General features: G+C 39.5%; 1 protein-coding gene and 2 non-coding genes across 3 annotated transcripts; all 3 read left to right on the top strand.

The window, feature by feature from the left end:
* Positions 1 to 720: 720 nt before the first annotated feature.
* EIF1AX (eukaryotic translation initiation factor 1A X-linked) lies at positions 721 to 19,150 on the top strand. Its single transcript, XM_010379707.2, has 7 exons — positions 721 to 975; positions 4,994 to 5,077; positions 7,762 to 7,865; positions 9,492 to 9,542; positions 11,239 to 11,320; positions 12,814 to 12,905; positions 15,412 to 19,150. Exons 1-7 carry the CDS (start codon positions 960 to 962, stop codon positions 15,415 to 15,417), a joined length of 435 nt encoding a protein of 144 aa, XP_010378009.1. The 5' UTR covers positions 721 to 959; the 3' UTR covers positions 15,418 to 19,150.
* On the top strand, positions 7,236 to 7,315 carry LOC115898900. Its single transcript, XR_004058553.1, has one exon. It is a non-coding gene; the product is annotated as a small nucleolar RNA U2-19 (small nucleolar RNA).
* LOC115898899 lies at positions 7,469 to 7,538 on the top strand. The gene has a single exon (XR_004058552.1). It is a non-coding gene; the product is annotated as a small nucleolar RNA U2-30 (small nucleolar RNA).
* Positions 19,151 to 19,751: the final 601 nt, after the last annotated feature.

The raw sequence follows: 19,751 nt of genomic DNA, 5'->3' as shown, positions 1-19,751 counted from the left end.
CGGTTGCAGTGAGCCGTGATCATGCCATTGCACTCCAGCCTGGGCGACAGAGCAAGACTCCGTCTTAATAAAAAAATTAAAATATTGGCCGGGCGCGGTGGCTCACGCCTGTAATCCCAACACTTTGGGAGGCCGAGACGGGTGGATCACGAAGTCAGCAGTTCAAGACCAGCCTAGCCAAGATGCTGAAACCCCGTCTCTACTAAAAACACAAAAATTAGCCGGGCGTGGTGGCACGTGCCTGTAATCCCAGCTACTCCGGAGGCTGAGGCAGGAGAATCGCTTGAACCCGGGCGGCAGAGGTTGCAGTGAGCCGAGACCGCGCCACTGCACTCCAGCCTGGGCGACTCCAGAGCAAGACTCCGTCTCAAAAAATAAAATAAAAATAAAAAAAATATATATTTTTAAAACTGAGCTAACCATGAGGTTAACAAGTCAACCACTTGTCAAACCGGGAGACGCGCGTTTGCTACAAAGCAGCAGAGGTCTGGCCTTAACTAGCAGCGAGCACCACCTCAAACCGCCCTTTTCTATGACACAGAGGTTCTCCCCCGCCCTCCCTGACTCCGCCTTTTCCCTGCTTGCGGCCCTGCCTCTCGCGTCCTCTCCGGCTTGCTGCGCACCCTCCCAGAACGCGTCTCCCTAGGCCCTAACAATGGGGGGGGAGGGGGAGGTCAGTCGGCCACGCCTGCGCCATAAAGCCTAGGGGCGGGCCCAGCCGGCGACGGGAGGCGGGGAAAAGCGACGCAAGCAGTCGCGACGCCATTTGCTGCCACCGAGCGTGGACGCTGGCGGATCTCTGAAGAGCTCGGTCGCGATCCTGTCTCGCGCACGCTGCCTGGCCTCCAGCACCTCCTTGGTCCCGTGGGCTCCCTCGTGTCGCTCCTCGGAGCAGGAACCGCCTCGGTCGCCGTTACCCGGAAAGAAGTTAGAGACCCCGCGAGGTCGCCGCCACCGCCATGCCCAAGAATAAAGGTAATGCCGCCCGGACCCCCGGACCACGGCCCTGCTCGGCCGAGTCTCCCAGGTCCTGCCCGTAGATTGCAGGTCACCCAGGCCGCAGTGACCCTTTTTCCTTCCCGCCCTAACTGCCCGCGGCTGGGCGCCCCACACGCGACTCTGAGCTCGGGAGAGGAGCTGGGAAGTAAACTCCTGTTGCCCAGTTTGGCCACATTGGGGTGGAGCCGACGCCATTTTTGTAGGGCCTCCTGCGGGAAAATGTGGTCTTTTGCTCCTGATTCGCGCCAGACTGACCGCGGCTCGGTGGCTTGGTGGCGGGAACCCTACACCGGGCGGCCTAGGCTTAGTAGATAGGCCCATCTGGCCTTCCCGGGCATGAGGGGTTAATCCCTGGAAGTCGTTCTGAACTTTAAAAGAGTGCTGTCTGCGTTCGTGAGCACCAGGTACTCCTGCATGGGTCTTTTTATGGACAGTTCAGTATTGTTGAGGCTACTCGTTGTCCCTTGTGAACAGTGGGTGAAACCTTGATGCATTTCTAAGGCTCACCTCTAGAGATTTACTCTCTCCATCCCTTCACAGGATATAGCTTATGTTTGTTTGCTGAAGACTTACTCCATATTTAGCCAAGTTTTCTACTTTTGCTTCAGATCATGCATATGTTGTGAGAATAAAGACCTAATTTAAGTTTCCTCCATTCTGAGGCTAGGGGTTCACAAATGATCAGACTTGAGGATAACTTTATTTGGAATTTCCAAAACGGAAGGCCTAATCTTAAAAAAAAAAAAAAAAAAAAAAAAAGCATAACACTCCTAAATAAATTACTTTTATAGATTTACAGTGTTCATGTCATTTTTAATAGCCTTAAAACTTGTTGAAGAAAATTGTGCAAGTAAATATAGGGAAGACATTGTATTTTCCTACAGGAGAGGAGCATACTTCATAGTCCATAAGTAGTCTCCTTTGATTATTCATTCTTAGGAAATCTTCCCCTGACACAGGCCTACTTCTGCTCTCTTTTCTACTTGACAGCTGGCTCCAGGGTTTCTACCACATTTCCTCTTTGTAGCTGTCACTTATTACTTTATCCTTTAGGGTACTTGGTCGAGGTGTTCTGCGCACAAGTTGGTGCAGTCCTCTCAGGGGCTCTCCACCTTGCTGCCCTCGGAGATCAAACTTTTTATAGCAAGGATTTTCACTGCTCATTATTTTGGAAAAGATGGAGTTATAAACAAAAAATTTTTTAAGTCTTAGGTTTTCTTCTGTATAATCCTTTATTCTCTCTGAGATGGTAAGGGGATCACTTCCATCTTATTCTCACCTTTATTTCTAGTAATAAGATTTCCAATTCTTCCACCAGGCTGTAAGCTCTAAAAGGCAGGAATAGTATCTGTCTTAATCACATTGGATTGCTAGCACTTGACACTTAGTAGATGCTCAATAAATATTTGTTGGTTTAAGTCACCTTCCTCCTGTCAACTCCACCCTTAGGTGAATAATAGGTTCTGCTTTGGTTCCAAGGGGGTAAGGCTTCTACACTAAATCACATCTAGTTCCCTAGCATCATGTCTTAAGAAAGAGCCTCTCTGGGAATTTCTCCAAAACAACTCTGGTTTAAAGAATGTTGATGTCACTTTAATTGTTGTACACTCAGACCTAGTCTCATTCATTCAACAGAGAATTTAAAGAACATCCCATTACATGGCAATAAAATACAAAGGGGAATGATCAGGGTATGGTTAATTCTGGTAAGTTGACAAGTAATGAATCTTTTCTTTTTTTTTTTTTTTTTTTTTTTTTTGTGACGGAGTCTTGCTCTGCCACCCAGGCTGGAGTGCAGTGGCCGGATCTCAGCTCACTACAAGCTCCGCCTCCCGGGTTTACGCCATTCTCCTGCCTCAGCCTCCCGAGTAGCTGGGACTACAGGCGCCCGCCTCGTCGCCCGGCTAGTCTTTTGTATTTTTTAAGTAGAGACGGGGTTTCACCGTATTAGCCAGGATGGTCTCGATCTCCTGACCTCGTGATCCGCCCGTCTCGGCCTCCCAAAGTGCTGGGATTACAGGCTTGAGCCACCGCGCCCGGCCGAATCTTTTCTTAAATAACATTTGAGGCATACAAAAAATACAGCTAACATAATGGACCTGGGAACTCTGAATTTAAGAATTACAACACAAATTGAGGTAAAGCCCTAATCACCTTTTACTCTCTTTTTGGAGGTAATCACCAGGCTGAGTTTGGTGTTTATCATTCCTGTACTGTCTTGAAACCAATCAGTTCTTAGTTATCTTACTTAGAGGAATGATACTTTTCATGACCCCTGAATTTTTTGAGATGGGTTTTACTAATGTAGAAATAAAGTCATTTATTGTTCTGTTTTTCTTCATTGGGAAATCCAGAAGCCCTGTGAATATAAGCTGTGATTACACAAGTAAGGGTAAAATTTGCCACATACTATGTGTTAAGTGACTTTTGCTTTGGATTGATTCATATCAACTTATTCTAGAAATTCTTGGAAACCCATCCTCAAATCAGGAAAAGGGGTATCATTTGGCCCACTCATAAGCATTTAGGGTATAGTGCTCCCACACTTTGAAGAAGTTACTGCCTGTGATTTTTAACTCACCACTCCGTTAGGAATGTATGGACTATTCTTGACCAATTCATTTGAAGAATTAGTGAACTCAGGTGTATAACTCAGTAAACAGAGCAGGTATGATCTTGCCCTAAAGGAGCTTGCACTCTGTTTTGCAGATCTGGCATGATTAATGGCTTCATACTTTTTCTAGGAAATTAGTTTCAGTGTTCCCTAAGAATGCCTCAGATACTGAATTCTAAGGACTCTGAGCGGGTCAGGAAATTGTAGAGGCCCCCCTAAAGTAGCACAGAGCAATGTGAGACTGCCCCAGGAGAGAGTAAGTGGACTTGATTCAAGAAGTTAGATGTCTGTCTTTGCAGTGATCAGGTGCACATTAATGATTCCATTTGGGCTATGAACTTTTTGCTGCTTCCAGCTCTTCCCATGAGTCTCTTAGTGTCATTACCACTTACAGCCTTTTTCCTGCCTTTTGGAAATGGCTGCCAGTGTGGTTTCCTTTCTGGAATGGGAGCAAAATGCTGTGGAGAGGTAACCTAATGTGAGGGCTAGGGACAAAAAAAACATGTGACTCTGGTCACCCCAGCTTACTGACTCTCATCAGTGAGCTGATTCACTCACTGAAGCCAGGCGAGTTACTGAACTTCTCTGAGCTTCAGGGAACTCATGGGTAAACTGGGAATAAATGAATGTTGTGACCTCATGGGGTGATTGTGACAAGTAAATGGGCAGAATTACTGCATAGTGATTAAGAGCATGCCCACTGGGGTTATATAATAGAAACAGGGATGTTGAGTAGGGACCAGCATTATAAAAAAAAAATTGGGTACCGAACGGATATTTTTTAAGAGACAGTGTCTTGCTATGTTGCCCAGGCTGGCCTGGAACCTCCTGGGCTTGCTCAAGTGATCCTCCCACCTGAGCCTTCTGAGTAGCTGAGACCCTAGGCGCACACCACTGCACCCAGTGAGATTTCAGTGTTTATGGTCCTCTGCTACTAAAAGTTTGAAAACCATAGTTCTCTGTCCAGACACTGTCTTCACTTAATTTTCAAAGTATCGGGTTCCTTGCATAGGGCCTGGCTTTAGAAGGCATCCAAGATTTCTGCTTAGAAGAATATATATAGAATTGCATTTTTATTTCAAAAGGATGGATGCCAAAGTGAAATGTTTTTCTATATTTTTTAATATAATATCTGCTATTTATGTGTATTTTGTGTCAGAAAAATCCCCAAAGGAAATTCCAAGAAGGGTAGGGAGGTGATAATGTGTTAATGTTGGGATTGGAGATTGTAAATTTAATATGATTTGAGTAGCTGAAATAGGTGAATTTTTAAATTTAAGTGATCTTTTAAAAAATGGTTTTATAAGCCTTAATTTCATTTTATTTCATATGTTTTGCGGATAATTAATGTCATTTACGTCTTTTTTTTTAAACCATCAGGTAAAGGAGGTAAAAATAGACGCAGAGGTAAGAATGAGAATGAATCTGAAAAAAGAGAACTGGTATTCAAAGAGGATGGTCAGGGTAAGTGTTTTCATAAATTATGCTTTTTAAAATAGCATCCTTTCTTTTTTAGCTGGGGTCTTTATTTTTTGGAGACAAGGTCTTGCCCGTTGCCCAGGGTGAAGTGCGGTGACACGATTACAGCTCACTGCAGCCATGACCTCCTGGGCGGAAGCGGTGCTTTCATTCAGCCTCCCGAGTATTTGGAACTACAGGCACATACCACCATGTCTGGCTAATTTAAAACATTTTTTTAGGCTGGGCATGGTGGCTCACACCTGTAATCCCAGCACTTTGGGAGGCCGAGGCGGGCAGATCACGAGGTCAGGAGTTTGAGACCAGCCTGATCAACATGATGAAACCCCGTCTCTACTAAAAATATAAAAATTAACTGGGCGTGGTGGTGCGTGCCTGTAATCCCAGCTACTCAGGATTCTGAGGCAGGAGAATTGTTTGAACCTGGGAGGCGGAGGTTGCAGTGAGCCAAGATCGCACCACTGCACTCCAGCCTGGGTGACAGAGGGAGACTCCGTCTCAAAAAAAAAAAAAATTTTTTTTTTTTTGTAATAGAGATGAGGTGTTCATATGTCGCCCAGGCTGTTCTCGAACTCCTGGGCTCAAGTGATTCTCCCACCATGACCTCCCAAAGTACTGGGAACTAAGAATGTGTCGTATAGTTCAGAGGGAATTGAGCCTCAAAAGCTATGGTTGACAGTTCTATGATTAGCATTTTTGATAGTGAATTGTGTGCATGGTATGTTGAGTAGACCATGGACATTTGAAGGATGAGCCTGAGGCCCTTATAGACCTCTCCATTCTCCAGTGCCATTAGCATGTAACTTCATAAACTATAATAAAATGAAACTGAACATTTAACTGACCTTATTAGACTGAAGAATTTTGTAAGTGCCAGAGCAGGATACATAGCACTAGTCAAATAAACCGTAACTGGATCGTTTGCCTTTTCCTGTTACTTTTATTTCAAGTCATTTCAAACCTACAGAAAGTTGCAGTATTAGTGCAACAAACTCCCTTAAATCCCTCATATGTACACACACATATAAAGAAATATATATGTACATATATATGTAGGATTCCTTTTTTTTTATTTTTTTGAGATGGAGTCTCGCTCTGTCACCCAGGCTGGAGTGCAGTGGCGCGATCTTGGCTCACTACAAGCTCCGCCTCCCGGGTTCACACCATTCTCCTGCCTCAGCCTCCTGAGTAGCTGGGACTACAGGCGCCCGTCGCCATGCCCAGCTATTTTTTTTGTATTTTTAGTAAAGACGGGGTTTCACCGTGTTAGTCAGATCACTGTGTTAGTGATCTCCTGACCTCATGATCCGCCTGTCTCCCAAAGTGCTGAGATTACAGGCATGAGCCACCGTACCCGGCCCCATATGTAGGATTTCTTGAGGACCTTTTGAAATTTAGAGACATCATGTTACTTTTCCTTTACTTGATCATGTATCTCCTGAGAGCAAGTATATTTTCTTACATAACTAGAAGAGAATTATCACTCAGGTAATTTGACATTGGTATAATATCTAGTATATACTCCAAATTCATATTTTCTCAGGTATTCCAATAATTTCCAGTACTTTTAGCTTTTAATAGAACTTTGGGTGGATTTATTATGCCATACATATAAACCAGTAAACACGAGATACGTTTTCTGGCTAAAAATCCTTTTGTTTCTTAGCCTTGGTCATCCTTGCCTCTAAAATAGCAGCTGACTTGACTTGGGCAGACACTGTTTTATTACTACAACTTCTCTCACTTCAGAAGAAAGGCTGCCTTTGAGTTGACCAACCATGTTGAGGTGGTAGGTGGGTGCTGGGCTCACTGTAGTCTGAGTAATTAACTTCCACAAGTCAACCCCACTATTGAGCCTTTCAAAGTGAAGTCTCAGTATATTTACAAATTAATGGACATCCTCTCTGGGGGTTAGTCATATTCTAATTCAAAAAAGACATTGTTTGAAGTTTGTTTTTGTTTGCTAAATGAACTAAAAGTTATATGAGAATTGCACCTAAAGGTACTGAGGTGAAGGAGAGCTAAAAGTGGGGTAGTCAATCTACTTATTCAGAATGAGTTGATAATTAAAACATGTCTAATAGCAGAGACAGTATGTTATAGAAATGCATTACATTCTCTGAGATCTGCTTTTACTGAAGTGGATCAATGATGAAACTAGCCAAATCTGAACTTCAGAAGGTTTTCTAGTCTACCTGATGCATGATCTCTACAGTTCTGAGAAGCAAAACTATAAAACAATGTAAAACAATAAGGGCATATGTCTGGTATGTGTATGTGCACCCACATGTGTTTATAAAGGTAACAGTTGTAGGAATGAATGAGATTGGGGGTGAGGGGGTGCGTATGTATGTCCATGAAAGCCTAATCATTTCTGGGCAATGATGTAAAGGTTTTACTACTGACCTTTGTAACTGTGAAGGTTTCTACACTTGACCTGAGCTCAGGAAAAAAAAGAAAGAAAGAAATAGCATTATAGAGTCTTGGTTCTAGCTCTGCCATTAACTAACTTGATATTTATCACTCCCTTATGTTTATTTATATTTTTAATATATGTATTTTTTCCCAACTAGTGCAACTTTATTCTCTGGACAGTTTTATGTGGACTTTAAGTTGCTGTTATCAAAAGTTGAACAATATTCCATACCCTTTTCCTTTCTCCCCGCTAGAGTATGCTCAGGTAATCAAAATGTTGGGAAATGGACGGCTAGAAGCAATGTGTTTTGATGGTGTAAAGAGGTTATGTCACATCAGAGGAAAATTGAGAAAAAAGGTAGGTGTAATTTGTTTTAATTTAATATAAAATTGGTTAAGGGGGAATATCCCTCTAACAGTTTTTAACTGTCCATGGACTTCATTTTTGGAAATTCCCAAAAGACTTACCTAGGTAAACAGTGATTTACCTATAAGGCAAATAACAAGGTCTGTAATGGTAATTTTATACAGGTTCTAATGCTAAAGAATCATTTGTATCACTTACATTATATTCCTGCCCAAAAAGTCCAAATTGAGAGACATTCTGCAGAAACAAAAGGCCCAGCTTTTTTTTTCTTGTCTTTTTTTTTTTGACACAGGGTCTTACTCTATCACCCAGCCTGTAGTATAGTGGCATGATCTGGGCTCACTGTAGCTTCACCCTCCTTGGTTCAAGTGATCTTCCCACTTCAGCCTCCCATGTAGCAGGGACTACAGGCCTGTTCCACCATGCCTGGCTAATTTTCTGTATTTTTTGTAGAGATGGGGTTTCTCCGTTTTGCTTAGGCTGGTTTCGAACTCCTGAGCTCAAGCAGTCAGCCCGCCTTGGCCTCCCAAAATGCTGGGATTATAGGCATGAGCCACTGTACCCAGCCAGATGGCCCAGCTCTTAATGAAATGTTACTGTCATGAAAGTTTAAAAAAAAAAAAAAAAAGTTGGGGTACTATTCTAGTTTCAAGGAGACTTAAAGAGACCTGACAGTTAAATGTAGTAGGTGGCGCTTGTTTGGATTCTGGTTTAGGAATTGGACATATAGCTGTGAAGTGTACATTAAGAAAATTTGAATATGAGTTATATTACGTAAGCATTGTATTAATGTTGCATTTCCTGAATGTCATTGTGAATGGACTGCCTTGGAAAGTAATGATTAATTCACCATCACAGTAGTTATTCAGGCAGATTTATTAATCTGTCTTTCTTTTTTTTTGGAGACAGAGTCTCACTCTGTCATCCAGGCTGAAGTACAGTGTCACAATCTTGGCTCAGTGCAACCTCCGCCTCCCAGGTTCAAGTGTTTCTCTGGCCTCAGCCTCCTGAGTAGCTGGGATTATAGGCATGCACCACCACGCCTGGCTAATTTTTGTATTTTTAGTAAAGACAAGGTTTTACCATTTTGGCCAGGCTGATCTTGAACAACTGACCTCAAGTGATCCGCCAGACTCAGCCTCCCAAAGTGCTGGGATTATAGGTGTGAGCCAGCCCAAACTAAAATCTCTTAATTTGTTTTTTTTTTTTTTTTCTTTTAAAAGACGTTTATTTTTTTGAGACGGAGTCTCACTCTGTTGCCCAGGCTGGAATGCAGTGGTGCAGTCTTGGCTCACTGCAACCTCTGTCTCCCGGGTTCAAGTGATTCTACAGCCTCAGCTTCCCGAATAGCTGGGATTACAGGCGCCTGCCACCACGCCCAGCTAATTTTTGTAGTTTTTAGTAGAGACGCGTTTTTGCCTTGTTGGCCAGGCTGGTCTCGAACTCCTGACCTCAGGTGATCCGCCCACCTTGGCCTCCCAGAGTCCTGGGATTACAGGCGTGAGCCACCGCTCCCGGCCTAAAATCTCTTAATTTCTAAACTAATTGATTGTTACTCTGGAATTTCTTGATTCTTCGTTATTTGAAATATGACGGGCAGTGACTTTTCTTTTGTAGGTTTGGATAAATACCTCGGACATTATATTGGTCGGTCTCCGAGACTACCAGGTAAAAATTACATGTAAATTTTTCATATTTTACTGGCTTGAATTTGATGAGCCATTTCTTAAGAGCCAGTTTCGTTTTAGGCATTGTGCTAGGTATCCCAGGGATTATGTTTAAATCGAAACCTGGGAGCCATTATTCTAGGGGATACAGCTGAATGAGTTAAATGCCCATCCCACAACAGGCTCATAGCCTGGTGGTGGAGAGAATTAAGCACACAAGTAATTATAATGCACATCATGACATAGGTATGTGCTATAAATATAGAGGAGCACTTGGGAAAGAAAGAAAATGGTGATTGCCTTTAATGATCGTAACCCTTGACTCTGTAGACTCATTGTGGGTCTGTGAAACCCATTTGACATCCACCTATTGGAAATCATCCCTGTGTGATACTGTCTCTATTTGTATAGCCTTGAGCATGGTTTGATTTTTTTTTTTTTTTTTAATCCAGAATAAATAATTTAAATCTTCACTTTAAACCATTGTTTCTCAACCGTGGACAATTTTGCCCTCCAGGGGACATTGGCAGTGTCTGGAGACTTCTGGTTGTCACAACTGGGGGATGGGTGCAGTGCTGCTATCGTGTAGTAAATAGAGGCTGAGGGGTGGGCACAGGACAGCATCCCATAACAGAGAACAGTCCACCTCACAATAATCCGTAGCGCGGAGGTGAGAAAGCTTGCTTTAAATTCATACCATTTTAATGTCCATTTTTTTTCTTATGATCTAACAATAACCCCAGGAATAGGAAGAATAATTAATTTCCTGTTCGATAGATAAGGACACCAAGGGTCTGAAATGAGTAACATTTTAACTGTAAAGTGACAGCCAGGACCAACTTCTGATTTGAAATTTTTCGTGATCCTTCTGTGCCCCTCCCACTTACAGGGTGGTCTTTGGCTCAATAGCATCTTCTGAAAGCTTGTTAGAAATACACATTCTTTGACTCTTCAGTCAGAGCATGCATTTTAATAAGATCTCCATGGGCTTCTATACACTTTACATTTTAAGAAGTACTGATCTGAATCACACTGTCCTTGAAGTTGAAGCAATCAATTTTCTCCCTTAACTGAGTTAAATTATTTTCAAATAGGGAAGTAGAATATTCTAAGACAGTATTTCTCAATGGGACTTGTGCATCAGAAATAGCAAACAACTTCTCACAATACTAAATCTTGGGCTTCTCTTCACATCTGCTAATCTATCTTCAGAAGATACAAAAGCTCTACAGGAGATTGTGATTGATACATAGCCAAAGAAGCACAGATAATGCAGGAAAGGTATAAGTTGCTTAGGTCATTATACCAGTCTCAGTTCAGTCTCAGTTTTGGAATTGCAGTGTTTGATCACCCTGCAAATTATTGTCCCAGGGACCTTTTGTACTTCAAAAGACTTCTAATCAAAGGGTAATATTAAATAATCTAAAATATGGGGTCTTCACAGTTCTGCTCTTACTAAAGTGAGATCTTTAAATATATTTCCCAAGCCTGTTAATAATCATTCAGCCATGTACATAAACTTCCTCCTGGGTTAAACCCAAGGATCTTTTTCAGAGGGTATGAGAAAGCTTTAAAATTTAAAAGGAGATTCATAATAAAATCATGAGATTTGATTGTTTATTCAATATGAGAATTTATGAAATAACTGATCATATTTCGTCATGATCAGTTTTTAAAGTTATTTGTCTCTATTTAAGGATAACAAAGCTGATGTAATTTTAAAATACAATGCAGACGAAGCTAGAAGTCTGAAAGCATACGGCGAGCTTCCAGAGCATGGTAATGTCTAAGTTACTATATTAACTTGTCATATGGTATTTAGGTTATATGTTGCTGTTTAGGTGAAGGAACTGTGGATTTTGCTTATTTACTTTAGTGCTTACATTTTTAGTTTTAAGTATGCCTGCCTATGCTTCATAATACTAGATATTTTAAGAAAGAAATTACTGGAATTCTGTTCCTAATAAATATAGTGAGGAGTTATATTCTGTAAGCTTTGGAGTTCCACATAATGCTAACTAAAGGAATAATTTTGTTATAGTATCTATTTTAAAATTCCTTCCTCGAGAGACTGTCAGTGCTCATATGGGTTAAACATGAAGTGCACGTCAGCCAGGCATGGTGGCACATGCCTGTAAGTCTCAGCTACTTGGGAGGCCAAGACGGGAGGACTGCTTGAGTCCAGGAGTTCGAGGATGCAGTGACCTGTGATCATGCCACTATACTCGAGCTTGAGTGACAAAGCAAGACCTTGTCTGAAAAAAAATTAAAAACAAAAACATGAAGCAAGGGCACATAATTAGGTGCCATTACTGATGTTGTTTGTTTGTTTGTTTGTTTTGAAATGGAGTCTCACTCTGTTGCCCAGGCTGGAGTGCAGTGGTGCAATCTTGGCTCACTGCAACCTCTGCCTCCCCGGTTCAGGCGATTCTCAGCCTCCGAAGCAGCTGGGATTACAGGCGTGCACCACCATGCCCAGCTAATTTTGTGTTTTTAGTAGAGATGGGGTAAAAAGTTCTATTTCCATTTTATCATTGTATAACAGTATCCCATAGGATTTTTTAACAGCAGCATTCTTGGTTTTCACCCTTCCAAATACAAAAGTAATGAATTCTTAATGCAGAAAACCTAAAAATAAGTCCCTTATAACCTCATCAAACGGGAAATGTACTTGACATACTATTTTGTAGGCCTGCATTTTCACTTGGCAGTTACTATTTTTGGCTCTGTTGTATCTTATTATGAAAAAACTTAATTTTATCATGTTTTACTTAAGCACGAAAGTATTAATTTTACTTAAGCATGAAAGTCCTGCTGAAATTACTTAGCATTTCTGATCTAATAAATGTTAATGTATCTAGGAATAGGACTAGCGCTTCCTGGTTCATTTTCATTTCTTTAGGGATAATCATGATTTGACCAGATCTTTCTGATTGATGAGTCTATCTGATGATTAGTGAACCAGCTATTCTTAAGGAAATACATTGTTACCATGTGCTCAAACCTATTGAGAAGTATACCTGGAAGTTATAATAGCTTCAGAATTAGTGTAATTAGAGCCTTCCTTACTAAAAATACCTTTGCAAATAAAAGAAAATGGTAACACAAATACTCCCATCTTGACATAGCAGTGACACTGCAGGGAATTTTGTTTCATAAAATATTCTTTATAGTAATTGTGTTATATAAAAGTTAGGAGTGCTTTTCTTATGATGAAACTTTGATTAAATTACAGTGCTGACTTATCAGTGTATTTCTTACTGTGTCCTTAGCTAAAATCAATGAAACTGATACATTTGGTCCTGGAGATGATGATGAAATTCAGTTCGATGACATCGGAGATGATGATGAAGATATTGATGACGTAAGTAGATGTACCTTGTGTTTTCCAATTTTTGTTATTATCCATGGAGAAACCAACTTTCCCCTAACATCCATTAATTTTAAGAACATGGGACACTTAAATAAGGGTATATTTTGAGAATTGTCTGAATTAAATAGTATTATGTAGAAGACACCTAGTAAAACTGTTTATATTTTGAGAATTCTTTTTTTTCTTTTTTTGAGACGGAGTTTCATTCTGTCACGCGGGCTGGAGTGCAGTGGTGCAATCTCAGCTCACTGCAACCTCTGCCTTCTGGGTTCAAGCGATTCTCCTGCCTCAGCCTCCCGAATAGCTGGGACTACAGGCGCGTGCCACCACACCTAGCTAATTTTTGTATTTTTAGTAGAGATGAGGTTTCACCATGTTGGCCAGACTGGTCTCGAACTCCTGACCTCAAGAGATCTGCCCTCCTCGGCCTCCCAAAGTGCTGGGATTACAGGCGTGAGCCACCACTCCTGGCCCTATTTTGAGAATTCTTACAACCCTCTTCAATTTCTCTTCCTGAAAAGGTCAGTGTTTGCATTGGCAATATTGACGCCAGCCACTCTAATCATGATTTGTTTAATTATGAGTCTCTAAAGAGATAGCTGTTAAAAAATTTAGTGGACAGTTGAAAAATAGATCTTATCAAAGGAACATGCCTTTTTAATTGAAATATTAGTGTGTTGAAAGAATCTTGTTTGAATCAGCTTGATATGAAGATTGGAATTACAACATACACTGAAAGCCTTGTCAAAATGGAAGCCTATTGCCAATTATGGTATTTTTAGCTGTTGGATTATGGATGTGTACTGTTGGCAAACTCTTGGGCAGTTGGTATGTTTATTTTGAGGAAAATGGATTGTCTATCCTAATAATAAAGTAGTAATGCCCATAAGTGTAAATGCTTTACTGCACTTCTGCTGTTACTGTATTTGAATGAAATTCAAACTTATTCTTTTGGCAGTATAAATTTATTTAGTGATTGGGGTGTTACTCTTAAATCTGTTTTGGGCTCTTTTCAAACCTCTTTAACTAAAATGTAGTTCAGAAACCAACTGTGTATTTCAACCCAAAAACAATAATAAGTCAGATGTGGTGGTATGCACCTGTAGTCCCATCTACTCAGGAGGCTGATGGGAGGATCACCTGAGCCCAGGAGCTCAAGACCAGCCTGGGCAACATAGCCAGATAAATAACATAATAACGTTAAATTTGATGCAAAGATGGAATTTCAGAATACCTAGAGCAGTTGTTCCTGACCAAGAATACTCACACTATGAGTTAAATTACTAATGTTATAGACATTTTAACACATACACAAAAACAGGAAGTGAGAAATAAACATATTGTTCTGTTATTTTCTTAATTTGGGAGACCCTGAGCCAAGAGGAGTCTTGTGACTAAACTGTTACTAATATTTTGACAATAGAATTAATTCTATTTTTGGTAAGAACTTGCAGCTGATATGTGGATTAAGTGCCAGCCCAAACATTTTGACATCTGAGCAGGGGTACAAGGCCTCTTTAAAAAAAAAAAAAAAAAAAAAATTAAGGAACCTAAACAGAGAACATGCATGAATATAAAGCCGCATGCACCAAGATAATGGGTTGAGAATCTAGGCATGGTCAAGATTTTCTCAGTAAAAATTTCTGGATCTGGGCCAACACCTCCTCAGAACTAGATCCAGCTGGCTGGCTGGAAAAGAGACAGTAAAGACAGTGATTATTAAAGAGTTCACTTGAACATTTTGTAAAAGTTGACTCTGTCACCTGAGAACCCTACTTCTTTGAGACATTTCTCCAGGTGGTTTATAGATGTTTTAACTGTAGCCAGATTGACTCAGGAGAATTAGGTCAGTATCACACTGGTCCTGTTCTTGAAGGGATCGTATCATGCTTCCCGTGTGTCCTGCCATCCACAAGATACAAAAATCTCAAATTACTAGCATTAAAGGAAAGGAAGGAGACAGTAAACTTTATTAAGAATATTTTGCGGCCGGGCGCGGTGGCTCAAGCCTGTAATCCCAGCACTTTGGGAGGCCGAGACGGGCGGATCACGAGGTCAGGAGATCGAGACCATCCTGACTAATAGGGTGAAACCCTGTCTCTACTTAAAAATACAAAAAACTAGCCGGGCGACGAGGCGGGCGCCTGTAGTCCCAGCTACTCGGGAGGCTGAGGCAGGAGAATGGCGTAAACCCGGGAGGCGGAGCTTGCAGTGAGCTGAGATCCAGCCACTGCACTCCAGCCTGGGTGGCAGAGCAAGACTCCGTCTCAAAAAAAAAAAAAAAAAAAAAAAAAAGAATATTTTGCATAACATGTAACATTACAAAGGAGATCATAACGATTTACTTATAGCAGGCCAGAATTATAGAAATTTCTTCTTCAAACTGTATTTGTTTCTCAGGTAGCCTAAGGAGGTGAAAGTGTCCCTTATATATGGAGTAGACTGTTGGAATGTAAGAATTCTTTTTCCTTTCATCTGATGTTCTTTTCCCTTCCAGATCTAAATTGAACTCAACATTTTACATTCCATCTTTTCTGAAGATTGTCCTAAAATTTGGATTTCGACCATGACAAAGAAGATTAAAATTTCATTAGCATGAATGCAATTTGTTAAAGCAGACTGATTTGTTTCTAAGGTATTTCTTGTTTTTTAAAAAACTGATAACGCTGAATTATCTTAAGTGAGATGTTAAGCCCACTTTGTTCTTTTAATGTAATGGAGCTTATGGGTAGAAGACCATGTCTACTAATTACAAAAAAAAAAATGCATTGCTGCTTTTCCTGCCACTTCCAGTAAGAAAATGGGTGTTTTGAAGAAATCATTTGCCTTGTCCTCACAGAATATGATTAAGCCCTGGCCTCTTGATTGTATAGAGTCATTGTGTATATTCCAATTACCTAGATATTCCCTTGAGATTTTGGTAAAATTGAGGGAGGCAGAACTCTGCATTTGAAGAAAAAAAAATTAAGTCTGTTTGTCATATTTAAGTAGCCTGTGGCTAATTTTATACTGATTTTGATATGCGTTCTTTTCATAGTCGTATTTTGCCACCATAAACATAAAAAAAAAAGTATTTCCAAAATGCAGTTTCAGAACCTGGGTTTTAATAGCAATTTTGAATTTGTAAGCTTAGTAGTTGCAGAAATTGAACACTAGGTGGCACTCAGTTATCGTAACAGTGGAAGTACTGATATAATTGTTGACTTTTCTTTTACTATGTGTAAGAAATACGCCAAACATGAAAAGATTGTTTTGATCATATGCATGTATGTAGAATATTTTTACAGAGCAGAAAGATTATGTTAGAAGTGTGATTTTTATTTTCAGAAGTCATGTACATGTAAGCTACAATTTTGAGTGCTTTATAAACACTTAAGATATATATAAATTTTATTAGCAACTTGTAAAAAAAAAAAAAAAACTTGTTGAAAAGCCTTTTTCAACATATCCCTGAACTAAGGGAAGAGGAGGGAATAACAACTCAATGAAAAGATGGTCTCCAATTTCTGAATGGAAAAGCTACAGCTGAGAAATAAAATGTCATGCTGCAGAATATGTTATACCCTTATTTTGTGTTAAGGATATATTTTATTATGTGAATGGTTTTGGTTTTGTTTTCTGTTTTTGTTTTTTGCTTGTATTGGGAGCTAGCTTTACTGGTAACGTCCTTATTTAGTTTTTAGTGGTCAACTCTAATAAAATGAAACTAGGGCTGAGCTAGTTAACCCTCACTAGCCAAACTGAAATTGTATGCAACATTAAAAGAAGAGATCCATCATGTAGCTTGTGACACTTTTATTTTATTAGTCACCGGGGAACTTTTCAGTGATGAAAATACACAGGGCAATAAACCTTCACATGGCTTCAAAAGGAAAACAAATCTTCTCTAATCTGCTCTTACTGTAATTTCCTAAGTGTACACCAAACTCTGGATTTAAAGATCTGAGGTACTATAGAACATTAAGTTGAGGAATAGAAATTAAGAGTACATATTCATGGTTTATATTTCTTATTCTATGGAGTTCCTGAACACATCTAGGTGGAATGCATCTGAGACTAAGGGCTGGTTTTTAATACTCATCCTCATAAGAAACCAGCCTTGAAGAATTAACAATTGTCTTCATCGGTATTCTGAACCTCCTAAGATATTTAGGCTTCTGTACATAAAAGTGTTTTTGCTAAATTTACAGTATGTATAGATCCTTTCGTATTATTTTACTAAGAATGTTTGAACTTGGCATATTTGATATAGTTCCTGGTAGAAATAGCACAGCTCAAACATTAGTTTTTCTACTTGCCTCCTCTAACACATGTGGTTTGTCTGGAGAGTTTCTAAAAATTCAGCTGTAACCCCAGTTCATATATTTGCTGGTGATTGTTCTTGCTGAGGTAAATCTCGAATCATAGTGATTAAAATAGTTGGGGTAAAGTTGTAGCTTATATGCAATACTACTTGGAGGAATTCTTCTAATTTGTATTTAATGTGGAAATTGTATAGTTTCATTGATTTAATCATAAATAATGGAAATGGTCTTTAAGCAGTTTTATTTTTCATTTTTTTGCTTATACACTGATTCCTATAATACAGTGCTATAAGCTATGCACAGAAAGAAAATAAAACATTTGAAATCCAAGAATAATGGTTCTTACTGCTAAGAGGGAGTAATAGTTATTACTAATGATTTTGATGGGGTTGCATTTTTGATGCAATGTTTATTCCACTTGCAGTTAGAATATGAATATGTTTTATCACTAATGCGGCTGAATAACCAAACCAAACATTTGTGTAAAAAAAAAAAAATGCCAAGATTTCATTGTTTGTTGAACATTAAGCATCTAGCCCCTAAAGAGACCGCTTCTTACCGAGCCTGTAAACTATGCATGATGGAAATTCTTGTATTTTATTGAGGAATGGCTGTTGGTTTACTCACCACATCTGTGGAATCATGGCTATAAATGTTTGCTTACAAACTCTTTGTGACTTGTAATTTAACTTAATCTCATCTAATGTAAATATTAGATTATGATGTTCAGTAACATCTTTCATAGGTATAAACTGCTGTCATTATTGATTTCAGAGTAACTCTGAGTAATCAAACAGGTACAAGCATGTTTTGAGTAAAATAGCTAGATTTATACTTTACTTGTATTGTATACAGACTTAACAACAACCAGAATTGACTGGATTAACAGTTAAAGTGTCAGAATGAAAGCGAGGTTTTTTTAATGTTACCTGACTGTCGTAAAGATGAAAATGATTTGTATTGGTATGAAATGCTTATTTTTATTCTACTTATTAAGGGTAAGTTTTATTTATACTCTTTGGACTCCCATAAACTTTTGCACACTGCTTTGTGTTTTTGGTTTACCCTAAACTACCATCCTTTTTATCTTTGCTTTTTTTCTTCCTATTCAGAAAAGAGCAAAATGTGAAAAGACACTAGACTCTCAGGTATAGAGTGAACTGAGCAGTTTGGAGGATGTATTGGACTTTGTCCTCTCTTATTCCACCCTCCCAGCCCTGAAAGTTGCTAGGTACTTGTGAGGCAATGTACTGGAGAGGGGAGAGCATGGATCCTGGGGTCAAAGGGACTTTGCCCCCACCCTTACTTGGCCCTCTACCTGCAGGTGACCACTGGCACATTCTCCTGCTTGTCTCAGCTTCAGGTTCTTCACCTCTAAGATGGGGATGATGAAAACAGTACCTGTCATGCAGAGTTATTGGGAGGATTGATAATTTAGATGTTTATACATGTAATGTACTTAGAGCAGTGTCTGCCTCTTTTCACTTGATATCCAGTACTATGTAAGATAGAGGATGCATGTCTTCTATATTCTGTATTTCCCATTTCTTTTGCGTGCAGTCTTTGATTCGTACAATAGAAGGAACACGTAGAATGTATATTTGTACATTCATGTCAACAGAGTATTTAAAATTGCTACCAAGCTCATTTAATTCGATATAAGACTAACAGATGAAGTCTCTCATTTGCTTGAAGATATTTTACAAAATACTAACTGCTCTATATTTCTTTAGAGAAAGATTATAGTTACTAATATTGATACCTCTGATAATATTTTATTCTTAAATCTTCAGTGATCCCTTTTACTATAGATTCATGACAGCTAATAAGTACTAACTGACTTAGAGGTGTCCTTTCCCATCATATGGAATGATGTAAAGAAATCAGATACAAACTACTGCAATTAGAAAATAAAATATGAACAACTTTCAACAATGTATACAATTGATTCTTTTCGAACTGTTTATAACATTTTTAACTATTCATGTGATTCTCTTCCAAAAATTTGCTATTTTTAAAAGTTAATTGTGATGTATAAGGAAAAGGTATACCTTGTTTTTATTTTTGTCTGTTTTTGGTTGGTTGTTCTAAATGAATCCACTTAGCCATATTCCAGATATGGGGTTGCATTTCCTCAGCAAGTGAATTTGTCACAGATCTGTGCTGAAGAAGGCATTTTGTAATGGTAAGTCAATTCAGCAGAGTGACTTCAGATTGCCAAAGTCACATTCAACAGACCTTACTTTATACGATGCAGAGACCTATAGGTGAAGTAAATACTTACACTTCTGGCCGACTTGCTCACTTTTAAAAGCCCAGTCTGTACTGCCATTCCAATCCATTGTTTTGTTCAGTTCACAACTTGATGTTGGTAGATCAGAAAGTAGGGACAAAATCTGAGTCAAGTCCCATTGCTGATTTCTGTGCTGTCTGATACAAAATTAGCTGGACTTGGCAGATTTGACAACATTTAATACATATTTATGATTTTAAACCTGTCTGAGGAATCTAACAATGGGATTTTTTTGTTGTT

This window comes from Rhinopithecus roxellana, chromosome 7, assembly GCF_007565055.1.
Source record: "Rhinopithecus roxellana isolate Shanxi Qingling chromosome 7, ASM756505v1, whole genome shotgun sequence".
NCBI lineage: Eukaryota > Metazoa > Chordata > Mammalia > Primates > Cercopithecidae > Rhinopithecus > Rhinopithecus roxellana.
The sequence above is the reverse complement of the archived record's forward strand: the minus strand, read 5'-3'. Positions and strand labels throughout refer to the sequence as shown.